The sequence below is a fragment of the Bufo bufo genome, chromosome 11 (assembly GCF_905171765.1).
Source record: "Bufo bufo chromosome 11, aBufBuf1.1, whole genome shotgun sequence".
Classification (NCBI taxonomy): Eukaryota; Metazoa; Chordata; class Amphibia; order Anura; family Bufonidae; genus Bufo; species Bufo bufo.
This window is the reverse complement of record NC_053399.1, coordinates 82,323,350-82,345,472: the sequence shown is the minus strand read 5'-3', so window position 1 is coordinate 82,345,472 and position 22,123 is coordinate 82,323,350. Positions and strand designations below refer to the sequence as shown.

General features: G+C 46.9%; 2 protein-coding genes across 3 annotated transcripts in view; one reads left to right on the top strand and one right to left on the bottom strand.

The window, feature by feature from the left end:
• Positions 1–379: 379 nt before the first annotated feature.
• ATP6V1D (ATPase H+ transporting V1 subunit D) lies at positions 380–12,079 on the bottom strand. Its single transcript, XM_040411345.1, has 9 exons — positions 11,937–12,079; positions 7,494–7,611; positions 5,932–6,011; positions 5,272–5,339; positions 4,972–5,016; positions 4,776–4,879; positions 3,565–3,631; positions 2,621–2,699; positions 380–763 (listed from the first exon to the last, which is right to left on the bottom strand). The coding sequence occupies exons 1-9, from the start codon at positions 11,975–11,977 to the stop codon at positions 625–627; spliced, it is 741 nt and encodes a 246-aa protein (XP_040267279.1). The 5' UTR covers positions 11,978–12,079; the 3' UTR covers positions 380–624.
• Positions 12,080–12,466: 387 nt separating this feature from the next.
• Positions 12,467–22,123, top strand: part of EIF2S1 (eukaryotic translation initiation factor 2 subunit alpha) — a 31,339-nt gene continuing 21,682 nt past the window's right edge. For both annotated transcript variants that reach the window (XR_005774737.1, XM_040411343.1), the window contains exons 1-2: positions 12,467–12,622; positions 20,542–20,783. Coding sequence is in view for 1 of the 2 variants with exons in the window: in XM_040411343.1 (XP_040267277.1) it covers positions 20,543–20,783 (241 nt within the window). In the remaining variant the exon portion in view is untranslated. The remainder of the gene's footprint in view (positions 12,623–20,541; positions 20,784–22,123) is intronic.

Genomic DNA, 22,123 nt, shown 5'->3' with positions numbered 1-22,123 from the left:
TCACATGAGTGTATTACGGACTGATCCGAACTCACAGCATCCTAAGAATTTATGATGCCAGAGTACAGGCCAGTAGACCCGAAGTCAGCTCTTGACACTGGGCTGAGGCTGAAAACTTCTTGTCCTTCCTCTCTGGTGTGTTAGTGTTAGATTTCTTTTACAACGTGCCATATACCTGCGTTAGGTGGGCACTTAGCCTTTCTGCAGCCAAATTCTTAACCTAACCCCTTCCCTCCAGCCCTACTGTTAAAGAAATACTTTACATACAGAGCACAACCCAATCTCTGGTTGCTGGAGACTGCATGGTTGTGTCCCTTGTCCCATCATGGAGACCGTCTAGTGAATCTGCCAGGCAATGAATACAATAAGACCAGGTTACTGGACACGACTGCACTTTTACTGTCATGGCAGGGACAATCACGCACAATAACTTAACGGTCATGCAGGCTTCACCACGGTTTAGGGACGGCTGAGAGAATGGGGTCTTGGGTTACCTAACATTGTACTGTAGGGCCTGGCTGCTCCCAGTGCCATGTATGAAGGTGGCACCAAGCATGTTCTTACAGTTACAACCCCTGGGATTGAGGTCATTCATATTATACAGTGGGTTCTGTTCCAAGCGGACTAGTCGAAGAGCAGGTCTTCATCTCGATCTTCAGCCAGGAGGTTGGCCGGCTCCGAGGTCCTGGAGTCCTCCCACTTCGCACGCTCCTTCTCTGCCTTTTCTTTGATAATTTTCTTCTTCTCTTGAATCTTTTTCAATCTACAACAAAATAGAAAATCCCTAATTATTTCATGTGAACATTACTTTGCCTAACGAACATACAATTCTTGTTTCAGCAGTGTGCCTTCCTAGGTCGGGCAGTTCCGTTTCTGGCTTTTCCTCTTAAAGGGGTTGCCTGCTTTTTCTTCATTAGATCAGTGGGGGTTTGACTCCCAGCTCCCCCGCCGATCAGCTGTCTAAAGAGACTGCAGCGCTCCTACCGTTTACCATCTCATTCACTTCTATGGGACGGCTACTTCCTGTTCAAGTGAATAAGAAGGAGCAGTCCCCTTGAAGTGTACGGACGGCTAAGGCTACTTTCACACTGGCGTTTCTGGGTCCGTTTGCGAGATCCGTTTCAGCGGCCCAAAATGGATCAGTTCAGCCCCAATGCATTCTGAAATGGATAAGGATCTGTTCAGAATGCACCAATTTCGTTGCGTTTTTTTAGGCGGTCACTAAAAACACTGCTTGCAGCGTTTTGGTGTCCGCCTGAAGATGCGGAGCCAAACGGAACCGTCCTGACTTACATTGAAAGTCAATTGCATCACATTGTAAGTCAGGACGGTTCCGTTTTGACTTAGACTTTTTTTTTTTTTTAAGAATAATGCAAACTGATCCGTTCTAAACGGATACAAGTGTTTGCATTATCAGTGCAGATCCGTCTGCAGATACAAGAGTGTGAACGTAGCCTAAGATGTAATTAGTTGCAAGGGCGAGCAGGTAAACGGTGAAAAGAAGGCTGCACTCGTACGAGTGCTGCCTTCTCTTCAAACAGCTGATTGCTGGGAGTCGGCCCCCTGTCGATTTGATATTGATGACCTATTCTGAGGATCGGTAATCAGTATTAAAAAAAAACTGACAACCCCTTTAAGACAATTTAACATCATTTCCTATTCAGCACACTCAAGGTAACTTTTTGTAGGTGGATTTCTGGGATGTTGCAATTGATTGCCCATCTGAACGGACCATAGTGCATCCCCTTCATTGCTTAGCTGTGCCCGCTATTGTAGCTTTGTCTCATTCACTTGAGTGGCAGAGAGCTGAATCACCAGGTACAGACACTACCACATGAGGGGCTATTCTCATTACAGAAAGACCCTTTAAGAGGTGAAAACAGAAGCAGAACTAGGGTACAATGTAGGAATGTGGCCCTTCAGTTCACGGTGGGGTCATGAGTGAATGATCCCACCGACGAAAGCACCTAAACTGGCTGATCGGGGAGTCTCCACTCCATGGCAAGACATACACATGTAGTTTCAGCCAATATTTTCCATCTTGGAAGATCAGTTTTGGGAGAAGCAAGCCGTCAACCACTCTAAGGCTACCTTCACACTGGCATTTTGGCTTTCCGTTTGTGAGATCCGTTCAGGGCTCTCACACGCAGTCCAAAACGGATCAGTTTTGCCCTAATGCATTCTGAATAGAAAAAGGATCCGCTCAGAATGTATCAGTTCAGTCGCCATTCTGCTCTGGAGGTGGACACCAAAACCCTGGCTGCAGCATTTAGCTGTCCGCTTGACGATACTGAGCCAAACGGATCCATCCTGGCACACAATGTAAGTCAATGGGGACGGATCCATTTTCTCTGGCACAATAGAAAACGGATCCGTCTCCCATTGACTTTCAATGAAATTCATAACGGATCCGTCTTGGCTATGTTACAGATAATACAAACGGATCCGTTCATGACGGATGCATGCGGTTGTATTATTGTAACAGATCCATGACGGATCCGCCCAAAACGCGAGTGTGAAAGTAGCCTAGCATGGTCGTCCGAAATTCATCATCTTGTGACCTAAGAGGGGTCTTCATGTGAGATCGATAGCAATAATGTGCAGAAGAAGTCATGGTTACCTGTAGAACTCTTCTCTTTCACGCTCATCGAGCTCAGTAATGATATAGGACAAGGTGCGCTCAATCTTAGGTATAATGACTGGGGAGAGAAGACAAAGAAAGAATGTCATTGACGCACTTTGACTGTATGAATAGTCTCCTAGGGCATGTCCATATATTTTGAGCTCAGGAACAAAATTCACTGACCATGCAAGTAATGGGGTCATTTATAATCCACCCACATGGAATGGTGTATGGAGAAAGATCCTATACTACTAAAGGTCTACATACCCGAGTCTGCTGCTGGGCAAGGCGGGTGGCACTCTGCAGCAATTTTATTTTTCTTACAATAAGCCACACCTAATCCCCTTTACACCACCTATACAGTGAGGATGCCCCCTTAGCGCCACCTCACAATAACGATACTTAGTGCCCTCGACACAGTATAATGCCTCTAAGTGCCACCTCCCTCCCAATAGGATGTCCCCTAAAATAGCTACCACAGAGCGATACTTCTTACTGCATCCAATTTATTTGAATATTCACCTATGTTTTATACTTTGGATAAACCCTTTAACCACCAATGGCAGAGAACCGGTGAACCTAACAGCTTCCTGCTTCACCATTGGACTCAACTGTATCTGCATCCTAAGGATACAAATACAGTAGAAACCAGGATAGGCAGAGGACTGGACAACTGGCAGCCTCGGTACGATGGCAGCTGGGTGTCCCTGCTCTACAGCAACCTCCTAGATCAGGCATCTCAAACTCCGGCCCTCCAGCTGTTGCAAAACTACAACTCCCAGCATGCCCGGACAGCCTACAGCAGGGCATTGTGGGAGTTGTAGTTTTACAACAGCTGGGTGTCCCTGCTCTACAGCAACCTCCTAGATATTCAATAATGAGTAATACAATATACACAAAAGCAAAAAAAAAAAAAAAATAATAGTTTTTGATTTCATTACCATGTTCTATGGCGTTAACACGTCGGTTCGTGATTTTGATGGCTTCATCCAAAGTGACAAATGAAGTCTGCAGTAATGTACAGGAGAAAAGAGTTGGTTAGTTGTCTTGAAGAGGACCTGTCACCTGCTGGAAATTTTAAATCCTCGTGCCTCCCTCACTTGGCTCCAGTGAATATTGTGGTGGAATTTATTCTTCTGTGCCGTTCCCAAAATACCTGGGACCATTAGTTTCTGTGCCCAATAAGTAAAAGTGGCCGTGTATAGCCAAGGACTCCCCCTTGAGCAATGGTGACCACCCCCTTGGCTATGCAAAACCACATTTCAAAAACCACGGGAGGAAGACTCAGTGGAGCTGTGCCGAATGAGGGAGGTTCAGTGATGTAAAGGTTTTCAGAGTTTTTTTTTCTTTGTTTTTCTACAACCCCCCCCCCTGCTCCTTGTCAATTTTTAACTCTCAAAGCACTGTCTACACGGCTCGCACAGAGCCTGCTGTAAACACATGACTTTATTAACTAGCTATTTTTCTATCCAGTCATGGAAGGGGTGGCTTCTAATTTCCTGTTATGGCTGAAATAACTTGCATTTCTTAACCTATCGCTATATCTGCTTGTGCAACTGACACTGGCAGGGAGGAAGTAAAGGGCTGCAGTAATTCAAGTCTCCTCCTACTATGCCTTATATTGAAATGAATGTTTAGCATGGCAGTGAATATAGCTAATAAACCACTACTTAAAGAATATAGACTTAAAATGTACCTGACAAGGACTATACATCACGTCAAATGGCTGTAATATTATTGCGGTGCTGTGGTTTCTATTGTATTAAATGGGAACAAGTTACATTATATTTAATACATCTGCCAAGTTAAAGGGGTATTCCTGTCTTATAAAGTAAGGCCTAGGTTTTGCCATCATTTTATGATCAGTGTGGGTGTCATGGAGAAGGATGGGGCTGCATCCTCTTCCAAGTTATCCATGCCCAGTGGCGCCCCAGCCATCTGATTGCCCCATCAGTGGTTGGGCGGCACTGTGGTCCCTTATTTCTCAGGGAGGTTCGAACCCCAAGACGTACAGCAATGGTATAATCTAGAAGAAGTGTTCCATCACTTTACGATGGAAGCGATATCAGAAATTGCAGTTTGGTGAATGTCCCGTATACCCCTGAATGTAGATATATGTACATAAAGACTAAGGACACAGATCAGGCTATACCTGCAAGGAGGCCAGTTCTACCAGCAGCTCCACAGCCTTCGCATAGTTCCTCTTCAGTTTAGCGAGCTGTTCTCCACCTCTCGCAAGACCCGTTAATTCATAACCTGAGGGTACGAATACAGTGGAGGTTGGAGAGGGGATGCATGTGTACAAGGAGAGACTTAGAAGGGTGTAAGAGAGAATCACTCATACTCACTATCTCCTCCTTCTTGGTAATGCTCAAACACAGGTAAGGTCACACCTGGGAGAAGGAAGAACAGTCAGTGTATGGCACATCCTTCATATCTTGCGTCCATGAATGTCTGACAAGAACTTCCCCTCTACGTTTCTATACCATTCAATCCACAGCAGTGCTGTAGCCACCGCCATAGTGGTCACCACATATGACCTTATACCCATGTAGAAGACTAAAGTAACCCTTCTCGTCTCCGGTGTGACGAGAAGACATCACGGGAGGGAGGTGCACCTGAACCCCTCATTACACCCTGTCTATTACCTGCCACGTTGTCCTTCTTGGCTCTCACTTTAACTTGGGCTTTATTCACATTCTGGATAATCGTTGTACTGTTGAGGAAAAATACTACATTAGGCTGAGATCAATGGAACCTACCATGAGTTATAAGAGGGTATCACTACATTCACATTCTGCTCGCCATATGTGCTAGGATAGTGCGCAGTGTCTAGACAACCACCATTCACCCAACAGAGGCTGTTATTTTTTTTTTTTAAATACCTAGGAGTGATTATATATATATACATACATACATACATACATACATACACACACACACACACATATATATACACACACACACACACCCACCATTGTATGGCTATATCTTGCCATATGTCAAAGATGTGTGTCAGGAAAGTCTCTAGACATATTGCTCCAACCTACACATAGTGTGAACTGACCCTAAGACAGCTTTTGGCTGAACGCCCCAATCCTTCTTCCCCCGAAATTTGCCATCAGCAGAGGGAGCGGGGACACCCCCCATACATGTGAGACAGCTTCAGTCACACAGTAGATCAAACTTACATACTCCAATGACATAAGGAATTCGGGTCGTCTCTGTACCTGCTACATCCAGGGACATTAATATTTGGACAGTAGGACGTGAGGGATCAAGGTCTATCTAGAACAGGTTCTGCTCACCTGAAATCTCCTGCAGTGAATTTGGCTTCAGCGAGTGAGAAGGCAGCTTCCCTCATCACCTCCCCCATAAGCATCTTGGTCTACAACACAAATGTCAAAGAGAAACGTAGTCACCTCATATCATCTCTACTTACCCTCCTAGAGACAACACTACACCAGAGGAGCACAGCCTTCCTGGCCCGGAGGCCACAGTAAGTCTTAAAGGGGTATCCTCATCTATGCCATACATGTGTGATGGAGGGGGGTGCAACACTCACCTCGTGAGAGAATGGGGGTTCCCTGTTCAGCACACCGGAGAGGAGAAGATAAGGTGTCCACACATGGGCACAGCTATCACCGATGTAGGTGCTGCAGAAACTACAGTTGTCCACATAAATGACCACCTTTCCATCTTGTCTCCTCTGGAGCAGTGTCCGGGGAACCTCCCAGAAGTGGACTTTTCCTGCTCTAATACATTGGATGAACAAGTCCATCCCTCTTTATAAGACGCTGTATTTGGTCATGGTGGTTGGAGTTGGAGGCCACAGCTTTTCATCTGCTGGTCTCCACACTCCAGGTGAGCAATGCCCATGGGGCGTGTTTCCCACAGTGAACACTCTCATCTGAGACTACCCTAAGAGGTTAAAGTAATATTCTGGCTAGAAACAGATGCTTTTAGGGTTTTTGTGACATGCAAGGCCTGAGGTGGTCATGAAGGACACAGGGATTCAAGAACACCAGAATATTAGTCATGCATTGCCCCCTACACCAGTTCCAACCTCAGTGTCTCCCAGTGCTGCCAGCTAGGCACAGTGCCCCATTATTGATGGTATCTGAACCTGCACGTTAGTAGCCACCAGAGGGCGCTCACATACATCTTGATCAGCACAGGGAGCAGAAAGGGAACTAATGATAGCCCTCCGCTTAGGCCTCATGCACACCACCGTATGGGTTTTGTGGATCTTGCCGCCATTTTTTTTTTTTTTTTTAATTCGCAAAAAAAAAGGCCAAGAATAGGACATGTTGAATTTTTTTTTGGGCTGGGCAGTGGCAGAGACGTACGGATGAGGACGGCACAAGTTGTACCGTCTGCATCTTTTGCGGCCCCATCGAAATGAATGGGTTCGCAAACAATGCGGACCGAAAATACAGCCACGTGCATGAGGTCAAAGAAGGATATGACGGCCATGTCTCACACATGCCCGTATTTGCCCAGATATAAAATGGTAGTGGAAATAGGTATGATGCATCACTGCTGACATTTTCCACTCAAGAATTTGGCGCTCAGACAGTCTTTACCGGGCGGTGACTCAACGGGGAAGATTTATCATGAGGGGACTTTTGAAAGTCCATTCTGCAGGCGTCTGCTTTGCTGTAATTTGCGCCAAATTTATCAAATGTCACATGATATTTGGTGCATCTTCAAGTCTAGCACTTCTGTCTGTATCTAAGTTGCCTTTTCCCGAAGTCAGATTGCGGCGTTTTTTTTTTTTTTTTTTTAAATGTCGCAGTTGGTAAAATTTAGCTTACATCAGCTCGCCCACTTTTCAAAAGTGGAATGGCCAATACACGGCGGGTCTCACCTCTATAATTTTCTTGAGGATCTGTCGGAAGCGCATGGTTAAGGCATCAGACTTTTTCTTCAGCAGGTTGCGTCCTGTTTGGGCGCCTTTCAAACGAGCTTTCATGATGGTCTGAGCCCTTAGGGAGAAAAAACGGAAATGGTTACAGAGCACAATATAAATCAGCAAAAACATGGATCCCGGATGTGAGAATGCCGACTACCACCAAGGGTCCGGCTTTGACGGCACAGAAAGTATACACTTCGGATTTTTCTGACTGCGATCAAACCCTAATCCGTCACAGATTTTACCTGTGCAAATCCACAGCCATTCCATCCTGTGTGGATTTACCTTTAACCACCTCCCCGGCCCCTCTGTCCGATCTTTAACCCCTTAAGTCCTGGGCCCATTTTTGGTTTAGCATTTTAGTTTTTTCGTCCTCACGTTCTAATAGCCATAACTTTTTTTTTTTTTTCAGTTCACATAGCCTTATGTGGGCTTATTTTTTTTGCGGGACAAGATGTATTTTTTAATGGTACCATTTAACTTAGGCTACATGCACATGACCGCATGTGTTTTGCGGTCTGCAAATTGCGGATCCGCAAAAAAAAAACCTAAAACTGATGACATCCGTATGCCATCCGTTTTTTTTTGGCGGATCCATTGTAACAATGCCTAAAACGGACATGTTCTATTTTTTTTATTTTGCGGGGATACGGAACAGACATATACGGATGCGGATAGCAAACGGTGTGCTGTCTGCATTTTTTGCGGATCCATTGAAATGAATGGGTCGGCATCCTATCCACAAAAAAAACTGAACGGTCACGGAAACCAACAACATTCGTGTGCATGTAGCCTTAACATGTCTTTTATTAGAAAACAAGAAAAAAAATTATGCGTGTTGTTAAATTTAAAAAAAATAAAAACCTTTGCAAAAATCTAACTTTTCTATGCAATGCCATTTTCTGACGGCCATCACTTTTGATATTTCGGTCTACAGAGCTGTAGGAGGGCTTGTTTTTGGCGTAACGAACTGTTGTTTTTATTGGTACCATTTTTGTGGTACGTACGACTTTTTGATCACAGTTACACAAAAACGGCGATCAAAAAAATGGCGAATCGCGTGTTTTGCATTCTTTTTCCATTACGGCACTCACCGGACAGGAATTTTTCAAAAATATTTTCACTGTTCAGATTTTTTTCGGGAATGGGATTTTGACACTCTCCCTGGTGAGCTGTGCCTCGCGCGCAGCTCAATATGGAGATTTCCACGGTAAGCCTGGCGTGCTTCTGCCATGGCAACAGATCGGAGCCCCCGCGATTTCACTGCGGGGGCTCCGCTCAAAAGGCAAGGGGGAGCCACAGAGAGAAGGGACAAAGACTGTCAAAGCTTCAGCTGAGATTGGGACATCATTTGCGACAATCGCCATGTTCCTGATGACAGAAGCCCTTTAAGGAGTCGTCCTTCTCCTATCAGTCACCTTGAGATCCTGAAGATCCTGATCAAGGGGGCAGGGATTTTTCTGGGCTCCATTAATCCCCCTGCACAGCCCTCAGTGTCCCGTGCGCAGCTTTCCTCTGTGATACATAAGACCGCGAATATCCACTTTCCGCCGGTTTGTACTGTCGTGGTCTGGCCAGAACGTCACCCCGGGCCCGGCTGGATCTAGAACGTCCGTTTACTCTAAACACATCCTGTGTTTACCCTGAAGCAATGCTTCGCTCCAGCCACACCAGTAAAGGAGGCCATGTCTGCTAAATGCAGATACAGATGGGACATAATCAGATCCCTACATTATCAGGCCACGTTCAGACGCGGCAGAATCTGCAACCGCGTACAGAACAGTACTGAGCAGACAGACCATTTCCGAATCATTACCTTGCGGAAAAGACACAGACACATTTTAACCTTTTAATGCTGGGATCAGCAACCTCCAGCTGTGGGGAAAAAATACGACTCCCAGCATACGCACTTGTTTGGCTGTTGTTAAAGCTCCCATAGAAGTGAATGGATCATGCTGGGAGTTGTAGTTTTCCAACAGCCGGAGCGTTGGAGGTTGCTGGCTGCTGTTTTAATGGATAGAGCGAAATCCGAGTCCACGGGCTAATATACCACAAAATCAAAGTGAACGTGGCAAAAATAAAGGGGCAGACAAAATTAGGGTACAGTGCCACTTAAAGGGGTTTTTAGGAGGTAAATGGACAACCCTTTTAGTTTTAACCCAGGGTACAACAAGAACTATTTCATTCTTGGCATCGGTGGTCTGTTCACCGAATACAGACTACTGGAACCATCTGGGCCTGGAGATTTGCTCCAGCATGTATAGGAAGCAGTCCTAATCATGGCCTTATATTAGGGAATGTGCACCAAACCATGGGGGTACCAAGACCCCCATGATTTGGTGCACATTCCCTAATATAAAGGCCATGATTAGGACTGCTTCCTATACATGCTGGAGCAAATCTCCGGGCCCAGATGGTTCCAGTAGTCTGTATTCGGTGAACAGACCACTGATGTATATTATGCCAGCCTTTATGGAGGGGTCCATAGCACCACCCGACAACAATTGTAAAATGAGCAAATCCCTTAAGAAAACTTTTGCAGGCAATCGCTTATATTACAATTCCCTAATGTGCGGAGTCTCCAAAACTGAATATTTGCTCGAAGCAATACATTATCACGAGACATAACATTAAGACGCAGGATTGAGGCGGTAAAGACTTCCTCCAGTTCAAGACTCCATGTTCAGGGCAGAGGTGATGGAGCATGAAGGCTCATAGCAAGATATATAGTCAGAAGACCCCTTTAAGGTGGGAGACGTAACAGATGACAAATATCGTTCTGCACTGAGGTAGGAAATTCCCCCCCCCCCCCCCCCGAAGGTTTTGGGCTTTAAAATTGGAACAATGAAGGTGTGGTCGGACCACCAGTGATCATGATTTTCATGGGCGGACCCCTTTAATAGAAAGGTTTGAAGAGACGAAATCTCTACTAATATATATTGTGGGTCCCCAGGAACCCCCACAATCTGCTGGATGTCCACTGTGAGAAAGCTTACTAGCATAAAGCCCTTTGCTTTGGCTAAGAGGGTGGTCCGGGGCCTGAAGGTGGATGAGGTCTGGAGAAACAACCCCGCCCCAAAGTTTAGCAAACTCCACAATGGAGGATGTTGACACCGGACACAACTACTGTATACAGTAAAATAACACAGCTGAAGACTGGATGACGTGAGGGGGCCATATACAGGGGGGTGACATGGCATTGCATTTACTTATAAAACCACATGTACCCCTATCGAGGGGGAGTTATAGGCGTAATCTGATCGAGAGCCAGATTAAAGGGGTTCTCCAGGGACCAAAGCCCTTAGGCATCACCAGCTCCTGATTCTCATATCGACAATGCCCTTCAACTGTGCTGATCAGTGGGGTCCGGGGTCGGACCCCACCAAAAATGTATATCTTATCCAATATTTGAATCCCGGAGAACTCCTTAAAGAGGGGCCCACACTATTCTATATAGCAAATAAAAGAAATACCAGTGGGGGTTCATTTCTTGAAGGCAAGGTGTGCCCCCACATCTGATTGGCAGGGTTATGTACAGCCGGTGGAGGATCCAGGGTCGGGGCACCCAACTCGTGTCTACAATTAAAGGGATTCTCCAGGATTCGAAAAACAGCGCCACACCTGTCCACAGGTTGTGCCTGGTACTGCAGCTCAGGATCTGGGGCTGAGCTGCAATACCGCACACCACTTGTGGCGCTCCAGCTGGGGTGAAACTACAACACCCAGCATGCTCCATTCACTACAGTGCTGGGAGTTGTAGTTTCACCACAGCTGGACGTCCGAGGTTGATGATACCCACTGTAGACATTTGAATTGTGGGGGGGGGGGAAAAACATAGCCATCTTTTTCTTCTTGGATGAGCCCTTAGGGCAGGATACCTACATTCCTTAAAGGGGTTCTCCGGGCTTTTAATATTGATGCCCTATCTTCAGGATCGGTGGGGGTCCGACGCCCAGCACCCTCACCGATATGACGAGAAGGTGCGCGCCGCGTGCTTGTGCCGTCTCCCTTCTCACCATAGCAGCAGAGAGACAGGAGACGGCACAAGCACACGGCGCGCACCTTCCCGTCACATCGCTGATCGGCGAGGGTGCTGGGCGTCGGACCCCCACCGATCTGATACCCTGAGGATAGATCATCAATATTCAAAGCCCGGAGAACCCCTTTAATATGGGCGGCTCAGTGGTTAGCACTGGCGCCTTGCAGCGCTGGGGTCTGACCATGGACAACATGGGTTTCCTCCCACATAGGGAATTTAGATTGCAAGCTCCAGTGGAGACAGATAATGATGTCAGCGCCATATAAGGGATAGTAATAAACATGGAGCCCCCCTTTAAGCCTCTATTTCATAAAGAGCATTCAGTTATGCTGGCAGACCAGCACACCGTGTATACGTACATCCGGGAGGGGAACACCTCGATCCTGTCCTTGCCCGACATCTTGTCTTCAGCACAGCCTCAGCCGCCTCTGGTGTTGTCACTGGAACAGTCACAGGGCTTTAGCGCAGGGTCACGTGATGCGGTGTGTAAGGGGGCGGGAACCGCAGCCAGTCACCTGACTTCGCCTCAGCGCAGACGCTGCATAATCACGTGACTTCTCCTCCCCCCCCTAAAAAATAAATTCAAATTAGGACGAAATTGTTCCGCTTTGAAATATTTTATTCAAGACAAAATATCTACGTCATTTTATCGCCGTATTAAATTTTGGGGTTTAGAACGTAACACTTGCTTCATGCTCATTATCCGCTTTCTTGCCACCCTCCCTAAACTGAGCGTCGATATTATCATTCATAATGGGTTAAAAATTCTCTTTTTTTTTTTTTTTTTGGACGCCGCAAACATTTGGGCACGGTTTACCACAAGCAAGATGGCCGCCTCGGTCACGCTGACGCGCCGCGGCGGCGGCACGTACGTTCTAGGCGCTTTCCCCGTCGTCTCGATGGTTCCGCTTTGTGGTTGACGCATGCGCTTGGAAGTCTTGCCGGGACGCATGCTGATGAAATAGTGCGGCGTGTGCTACAGGAAAGCACCCGGGGCCCAGTCACCGATCTGATCGCGGAGCAACGGAGACGGCCGATAAGACAAGTACGTAGGCTGGCAAGGGCATGGCGTCCTGTGTAGCTGCAGGTTTGGAGTCGACCCACCCTGAAGCTGGTATTACAAGGGTGGCACCGGCCTGCTTGCCCTATACATTGTACATAAGTTATGGGGTGTGTCCTCCAGCTGTGCATTGTATATGCAGACGTATCATCGGACGTTATTCACACAGTCGTCTATTTGCGGCTTTATTATCAGCCTAACCATATAGCGTCGCAGCCTATCCATATAGCGGCCCAGCCTATCCATATAGCGTCGCAGCCTAACCATATAGCGTCTGAGCCTAACCATATAGCGGCGCAGCCTAACCATATAGCGGCGCAGCCTAACCATATAGCGGCGCAGCCTAACCATATAGCGGCGCAGCCTAACCATATAGCGGCGCAGCCTAACCATATAGCGGCTCAGCCTAACCATATAGCGGCTCAGCCTAACCATATAGCGGCTCAGCCTAACCATATAGCGGCTCAGCCTAACCATATAGCGTCTGAGCCTAACCATATAGCGTCTGAGCCTAACCATACAGCGGCCCAGCCTAACCATACAGCGGCCCAGCCTAACCATACAGCGGCCCAGCCTAACCATACAGCGGCCCAGCCTAACCATACAGCGGCCCAGCCTAACCATACAGCGGCCCAGCCTAACCATACAGCGGCCCAGCCTAACCATACAGCGGCCCAGCCTAACCATACAGCGGCCCAGCCTAACCATACAGCGGCCCAGCCTAACCATACAGCGGCCCAGCCTAACCATACAGCGGCCCAGCCTAACCATACAGCGGCCCAGCCTAACCATACAGCGGCCCAGCCTAACCATACAGCGGCCCAGCCTAACCATACAGCGGCCCAGCCTAACCATACAGCGGCCCAGCCTAACCATACAGCGTCCCAGCCTAACCATACAGCGGCCCAGCCTAACCATACAGCGGCCCAGCCTAACCATACAGCGGCCCAGCCTAACCATACAGCGGCCCAGCCTAACCATACAGCGTCCCAGCCTAACCATACAGCGTCCCAGCCTAACCATACAGCGTCCCAGCCTAACCATACAGCGTCCCAGCCTAACCATACAGCGTCCCAGCCTAACCATACAGCGTCCCAGCCTAACCATACAGCGTCCCAGCCTAACCATACAGCGTCCCAGCCTAACCATACAGCGTCCCAGCCTAACCATACAGCGTCCCAGCCTAACCATACAGCGTCCCAGCCTAACCATACAGCGTCCCAGCCTAACCATACAGCGTCCCAGCCTAACCATACAGCGTCCCAGCCTAACCATACAGCGTCCCAGCCTAACCATACAGCGTCCCAGCCTAACCATACAGCGTCCCAGCCTAACCATACAGCGTCCCAGCCTAACCATACAGCGGCCCAGCCTAACCATACAGCGGCCCAGCCTAACCATACAGCGGCCCAGCCTAACCATACAGCGGCCCAGCCTAACCATACAGCGGCCCAGCCTAACCATACAGCGGCCCAGCCTAACCATACAGCGTCCCAGCCTAACCATACAGCGTCCCAGCCTAACCATACAGCGTCCCAGCCTAACCATACAGCGTCCCAGCCTAACCATACAGCGTCCCAGCCTAACCATACAGCGGCCCAGCCTAACCATACAGCGTCCCAGCCTAACCATACAGCGTCCCAGCCTAACCATACAGCGTCCCAGCCTAACCATACAGCGTCCCAGCCTAACCATACAGCGTCCCAGCCTAACCATACAGCGGCCCAGCCTAACCATACAGCGTCCCAGCCTAACCATACAGCGTCCCAGCCTAACCATACAGCGTCCCAGCCTAACCATACAGCGTCCCAGCCTAACCATACAGCGTCCCAGCCTAACCATATAGCGGCCCAGCCCAATCGAGTCGTGGACTAAGGTGCTCTTGGTCCAGGGCTATCCCACAGGCCTGCTAGGAAAGACAAAATTTAAAGGAAAGATGGAACAGGCTCTTTACCATCTGGAATAGTATAGAAGAGAGTGATTTATTCAAGTGACACGATCACTATAGACCTATACAGTTAAAATGTACAAAAGCACTATATGATTTAAAATATAAAATGTAATAGTGCAAAATAGAATAATAAAAACTAACAGATAAAGAAGTGAGCACAGACGGTCAGCTGCCGTGTTCTCAGGTATGGTCGTACATGCCGGATTGTGCCGGGAGAAGGACAACGGTGGTGGCATCCAATGCGGCAAAGTCCCTCAAAACCACATCCCATTGAGCAGATATAGGGTCGTTCCATATATTCAGAACCGCAGTTGCATCAGGATCCCTTTAACAGACGTGTTCCAGGGACGCTGTAGCTGCGTATAGATTCCTCTGATGGATGATGTTCCAGGTCAGTTGGTTGATGTGGTCTGGGGTTGGTCTCAAAAGCGATGCTGTTGTCTCTCCCTCACTGGCGGATCAGCGGTGAAGGGTCTATAGGACCAATGGCAAATCGGCGGTGATGGGATAACAATTGGAAACATATCGTTGTTACCGTCTCCTCGCCGGCAGTATGTTCCGCCTCCTGGTATGTATTTCCCCGCTCGAACAGGTGCAGACCGCGGTATAGCCGGAGACTCGACTCTTCCAGTACAGGTTTCCTGGCGTCCCACGTGATCGGATTAGAGGTTTCAAAGGTCTTCCGGCGCGCTGGTATTTACTCCATATCCGATGGTTGTGTTACAGTTTCATCAGGGTAACACTGTTGCCTGCCAATCGCGTTTCGAAACAACACGTTTCTTCTTTGGTGGCTATCAGTGTTCAACCCTGTAGTCATGTCCTTATATATCCCCCCCACTGGGGCTGTGGTTTGGTTCTGACTGGGTAGAAAAAGGGGGACGGACCGGATTTGTGATTATCGAAGGTCCTTAATTACACATATAGTGAACATAGGGGTCTTGATGAAGAGTCCATCGTTTATCGAAAGGGGTTCGCATCACAGTTCAAAATGTGCAACGATATTATAAAGACGGGTCCCTCATGTATCTATATACCCGATGTATATAAGAGTAATTCTACTCTGAGGTGTATATACTATTACTTAAGTAAGGGTACAATAGATATCCTCAGCGGTTTTCATGCGCCATCGTTGCGTTTTATACGTCTTTCACTTGGTGGGCCTTCTGATTGGCAGTGATGCATTAGAGGAGATGATCGGGTGGTCACCCTGGAGGAGACATAGAGGTGCTGGTAGACAGCCAGACACTGTCGCATCGGGGGGGCGACCAACCCAGGAGCTATAGAAACCCAAAGATCTCCAATTCTGCATTTAAGCCCTTCGGAATGACGGTCTCGAATTCATAAATTCTGGATTCGAGTCTAGACATTGCCGCTATATGGTCCCCCCCAGGGTCTCTCTACTTTTTGTACCAAATGTGCAACAATATTATAAAGACGGGCCCGTCATGTATCTATATACCCGATGTACATAAGACTAATTCTACTCTATATGGTCTTTATCTATTTACACTGCTCAAAAAAATAAAGGGAACACAAAAATAACATCCTAGATCTGAATTACTTAAATATTCTTCTGAAATACTTTGTTCTTTACATAGTTGAATGTGCTGACAACAAAATCACACAAAAATAAAAAAATGGAAATCAAATTTTTTAACCCATGGAGGTCTGGATTTGGAGTCACACTCAAAATTAAAGTGGAAAAACACACTACAGGCTGATCCAACTTTGATGTAATGTCCTTAAAACAAGTCAAAATGAGGCTCAGTAGTGTGTGTGTGGCCTCCACGTGCCTGGTATGACCTCCCTACAACGCCTGTGCATGCTCCTGATGAGGTGGCGGACGGTCTCCTGAGGGATCTCCTCCCAGACCTGGACTAAAGCATCTGCCAACTCCTGGACAGTCTGTGGTGCAACGTGACGTTGGTGGATAGAGCGAGACATGTCGTCCCAGATGTGCTCAATTGGATTCAGGTCTGGGGAACGGGCGGGCCAGTCCATAGCATCAATGCCTTTGTCTTGCAGGAACTGCTGACACACTCCAGCCACATGAGGTCTAGCATTGTCTTGCATTAGGAGGAACCCAGGGCCAACCGCACCAGCATATGGTCTCACAAGGGGTCTGAGGATCTCATCTCGGTACCTAATGGCAGTCAGTCTACCTCTGGCGAGCACATGGAGGGCTGTGCGGCCCTCCAAAGAAATGCCACCCCACACCATTACTGACCCAATGCCAAACCGGTCATGCTGGAGGATGTTGCAGGCAGCAGAACGTTCTCCACGGCGTCTCCAGACTCTGTCACGTCTGTCACATGTGCTCAGTGTCAACCTGCTTTCATCTGTGAAGAGCACAGGGCGCCAGTGGTGAATTTGCCAATCTTGGTGTTCTCTGGCAAATGCCAAACGTCCTGCACGGTGTTGGGCTGTAAGCACAACCCCCACCTGTGGACGTCGGGCCCTCATATCACCCTCATGGAGTCTGTTTCTGACCGTTTGAGCAGACACATGCACATTTGTGGCCTGCTGGAGGTCATTTTGCAGGGCTCTGGCAGTGCTCCTCCTGTTCCTCCTTGCACAAAGGCGGAGGTAGCGGTCCTGCTGCTGGGTTGTTGCCCTCCTACGGCCTCCTCCACGTCTCCTGATGTACTGGCCTGTCTCCTGGTAGCGCCTCCATGCTCTGGACACTACGCTGACAGACACAGCAAACCTTCTTGCCACAGCTCGCATTGATATGCAATCCTGGATAAGCTGCACTACCTGAGCCACTTGTGTGGGTTGTAGACTCCGTCTCATGCTACCACTAGAGTGAAAGCACCGCCAGCATTCAAAAGTGACCAAAACATCAGCCAGGAAGCATAGGAACTGAGAAGTGGTCTGTGGTCACCACCTGCAGAACCACTCCTTTATTGGGGTGTCTTGCTAATTGCCTATAATTTCCACCTGTTGTCTATCCCATTTTCACAACAGCATGTGAAATTGATTGTCACTCAGTGTTGCTTCCTAAGTGGACAGTTTGATTTCACAGAAGTGTGATTGACTTGGAGTTACATTGTGTTTTTTAAAGAGGACCTTTCACCAGAGGAAAGCCTCTAAACTAACTATACATACATGGAGAGCGGCGCCCAGGGATCCCGCTGCACTTACTGTTATCCCCGGGCGCCGCTCCGTTCTCCGGTTATAGCCTCCGGTATGTAAGTAGTTAGGCTCCACCCACTTGATCCTTCTTCTCCTATGCTGTAGCGCTGGCCAATCGCAGCGCTCAGCTCATAGCCAGGCTATGAGCTGAGCGCTGCGATTGGTCAGCGCTACAGCATAGGAGAAGACGACGCCGGCAGGATCAAGTGGGTGGAGCCTAACTACTTACATACTGGAGGCTATACCGGGCGAACGGAGCGGCGCCCGGGGATAACAGTAAGTGCAGCGGGATCCCTGGGCGCCGCTCTACACTTGTGAAACTCTTTGTAATGTTTAGACAGAGTGTTGATCGAAGCCTTTCTTGATTTTATTAGTATGTTCGGAGATCCTTTTTGCGACCCATATACTGTCTGTTACATGTAGATGACGTCTGTTGAATTGCATGTCAAATGATCCTTTATTTCTAAATTTAATGAGTTTTTGGTAGATTGCACACTGGTAGTTCTTTTTCGGAAATTTCGTTATTTTGCAATTATTGCAAGCGCCACATCGGAAGAATCCTTTTAAATGTAGCCAATCATTTGTCTCCTTTGTACGTAGGGCCAAATTTGGCGCTTTAGTGTATGTAATTCTTGGTGGCTTACTCACTTGTGAACCTATCATTTTGTCTTCCAGTAAACGAGACCAATATTTTCCTATTTATTTTTTCTACCTTCCTGGAATCATCCGTAGGGTCTCGTCGGCATCTGTATTAGGATTTTGTTTGACAAAGAAAGATGCCCTTTCCAGTAATCTAACTTTTTGAAGCGATGAATCGATTACGGTTTATTTTGTAATTGATCACTTAATTTTGGTGCCCCTATCTGGAACTGTTCATTGTGTGTACAATTCCTAAATTGACTAGTCGGTATATTTGTTAGGTGGCAACTTGAGAAGAGTAGAAAGCTATTTCTAGTGGTTGGTTTCTGGTAAGTGTTACAAGTCTTGTGACTGTTCTGTCCAGGAAATTACTGATATTGGTGGTAAATTGCAGGTTCCCATCATTGGTGTTAATTTCTTGTATAAAGCTATTGAGAGCCTCTTCAGATTGTTTCCAAATGAAAATGATATCCTCAATATTCCTTCGCCAGAGCACCAGGCTCACCCCAACTTTTTTTTTTTTGCTATAGTTCTAATTTTTATTTACAGATCAGAGGGACCGCCATGGGCACCAGGTTCGCCCCCCAGTTATGCAAACCTATTCATGGCAAATTGGGAGTAAGAGATCATACTCCCAAAACTGGGGGTGAGCCTGGTGCCACGGCGAAGGTATACTGATGATGTCATTTTCATTTGGAAACAGTCTGAAGAGGCTCTCGATAGCTTTATACAAGAAATGAACACCAATGATAGAAAACAAAGGAGACTAATGATTGGCTACATTTAAAAGGATTTAAAAATAATTGCAAAATAACGAAATTTCCGAAAAGAACTAACAGTGTACAATCTACCAAAAACTCATTCAATTTAGAAATAAAGGATCATTTGACATGCAATTCAACAGACAGTATATCGGTCGCAAAAAGGATCTCCGAACATATTAATAAAATCAAGAAAGGCTTCGATCAACACTCGGCCTAAACATTACAAAGATCCTACATCACTCATTGTCACAGCCATCGAAAAAGTGGAGAGACCCTGAAGGGGGGACGACGACAACGACCATTAGAGTAGAATTACTCGGGTATATAGATACATGAGGGGCCCGTCTTTATAATATTGTTGCACATTTGAACTGTGATGCGAACCCCTTTTGATAAACGATGGACTCTTCATCAAGACCCCTTTGTTCACTATATGTGTAATTAAGAACTTTCGATAATCACAAATCCGGTCCGTCCCCCTTTTTCTACCCAGTCAGAACCAAACCACAGCCCCAGTGGGGATATGTTTTAAGGCCGATTTATTGGCCTGTATTTGTGGGAGGGGCTCTGCCCCGCTATTTAGGCTCATTTTCCCCCTCCCCTACATCCTACGTCTGCTCAACACACCCACCCTCCATTTCATTGTCACACCAGGGGATGGCCTCCTTCAGTCATCCCTACGACATTCCGGCACAAATCAAACCGTTTAGCTAACTACTAGTTAGGGTCCCGATTCAGGTGTAGCCCCGACCACAAATAAGGATAGGACTACAGGGTTGAACACTGATAGCCACTGAAGCGCTTCCCCTATCTCAGCTTCCTGGACCTTGGTAGGGGGTTTGAAAATCTGCTTAAAAGGGGTTTTTCAGGGCCATAGTATGCCCTGATGCGATCAGTGGGGGTCTGACTCCCACTACTGATCAGCAGTTAGTTGCAGCCACAGGTTGTCAAAATAGTGTACAGAGCTGCAGTACCCGAGGTTGGCCACTACACAATGTACGGCGCTGTGGTGTTCTGGCACTGTCCACCTCTGGTCATCCAGCTGATCGGTGGGGGTTATGGAGGCTGACCATCTCATATTGATGGCCTATCCTGTGGTCCTGTAAAAGGTATCATCCGTGACTCGGGAGCCTCCCCCACTATTGGCGGTGTTAGTTTCGCTGTCTGGTTGGTTGGACCCCCAGCGTTCAGAGCAAGGGACTGATTTCCTGATGGGCCTTCAAGTCATGCAGCAAAGACATGGAGAAGCCTGGATGCCAGCCAGCTTTTGACCGTGTTCGCACATTGCACATTCTGTGCCCAAATCCTGACCAAATCCTTTGCAGGGGAATACAATACATCTGTGGGTTTTATATTACGGTACTGTACTGTACAGTGTGTGACAGTGACTAATGATGACGGTCCCTTCCTTTCAGGATGCCTGCGTTGAGTTGTCGGTTTTACCAGCACAAGTTTCCAGAAGTAGACGATGTGGTCATGGTCAATGTCCGCTCCATTGCGGAGATGGGCGCCTACGTCAGCCTCTTGGAGTATAACAACATCGAGGGCATGATTCTCCTCAGCGAGCTCTCCCGAAGGCGTATCCGATCCATCAACAAGCTCATCCGCATTGGCAGAAACGAGTGCGTGGTGGTCATAAGAGTCGATAAAGATAAAGGTATGTGATATATATATATATATATATATTTTTTTTTTTAATGTATGTGAGATCTCTACATTCACTGCTCGGCTAGATTTATATCAAGCTGATAGCTCGGGGGCGTGTCTTTTCTACTGCAGCTAAGGGGGCGTGTCCATACTCCACCTATCACAGCTCAGGAGGCAGTTGAAGGATGGAACTGAGCATGTGCGGCCATCTCAGTGAGTAGGACAGAGAAATAAGAAAAAAAACGAATAGGCGGCGCTATACAGATACATTTTATTGGACAGCTCAGAGTTAATATACAACATTTTTAATTGCATGCAAATATAAAAGTATTCAGATCCAGGTGCTGGTTTGAAAACTGTAGAATATTTTCTGTGGGACATCCCCTTTTAACCCCTTAAGGACCGATTTTACGTACATGTAAGTCATCGGTCCGGTCTTTAAACATGGCGCGAGCGGGGTTTCTGCGATTTTAAATAGCAGAGACCCACGGCACATTTTACCCTTTAGATGCCGTGGTCAAATGTGACCATGGAATCTGATCAGTCTGGAAGCGGAAGTAGCGCGCTTCCGGTCTGGTAACCGCGTTTCCCGGATGAGATCGGGGAAGGTGTTACTTAGCCTATTTTAGGAATATACCAATTCAGGCCACTGGGTGGCAGCATTGTATTCCAAATGAAGTTTACAATGATGGCTATTTAGCCAGCAGTGAACACAATGGGCAATCCAATGATTGCCAGTTATTGTCACCCAAGGTGACTTAAAGAAAGTAAAAAAAAAAAGTTTTTACAAATATTAAAAAAATAAAAAAACATAAGTTCAAATCACCCCCCCCCCTTTCCTTAAAATAAAAATACTTAAGCAATAAAAAAATAAACATCATGGGCATCGCCACGTGTGAAAATTGCCATACTATTAAAATATAACAATATTAATGGCATACGGCAAATGGCTTAATGGGGAAAAAAAATAAAAACTTCCGATTTGCCATTTTTTTTTGTCACTTCAACTACCCAATATTTTTTTTTATAAAAAGTGATAAAAAAATCGCATACACTTCAAATTGGTATCACTAAAAAGAACAGATCGTCCCGCAAAAAATGAGCCCCCACACAGCCCCGTACACATAACTAGGTCATAAATATATTTATTTTTTTCCTCAAAGGTAAATCTGGCTCTGTTTTCACCAATATTTGGGACTTTTTAAAGGGAATCTATCACCAGGTGCTAGCCGTCTGCATAGACACATAGCTGTGCTTCACCTGATTAAATTGCTATTTTTCTTTAGTTGATCGGAGCCTCCATTCCTGAGTTATGATACTTTTTCCAAAATGTGCAATTAAGACTCTTGG

Excerpts from the sequence above, each read along its gene's own strand:
- ATP6V1D (XM_040411345.1), bottom strand. The coding sequence starts at position 11,977 with ATGTCGGGCAAGGACAGGATCGAGGTGTTCCCCTCCCGGAT. Across the intron at positions 6,012-7,493 it reads TCCTCAAGAAAATTATAGAG|ACCAAGATGCTTATGGGGGA; the intron begins GTGAGACCCGCC and ends TTTGTGTTGTAG. Across the intron at positions 3,632-4,775 it reads TAGAACTGGCCTCCTTGCAG|ACTTCATTTGTCACTTTGGA; the intron begins GTATAGCCTGAT and ends ACATTACTGCAG.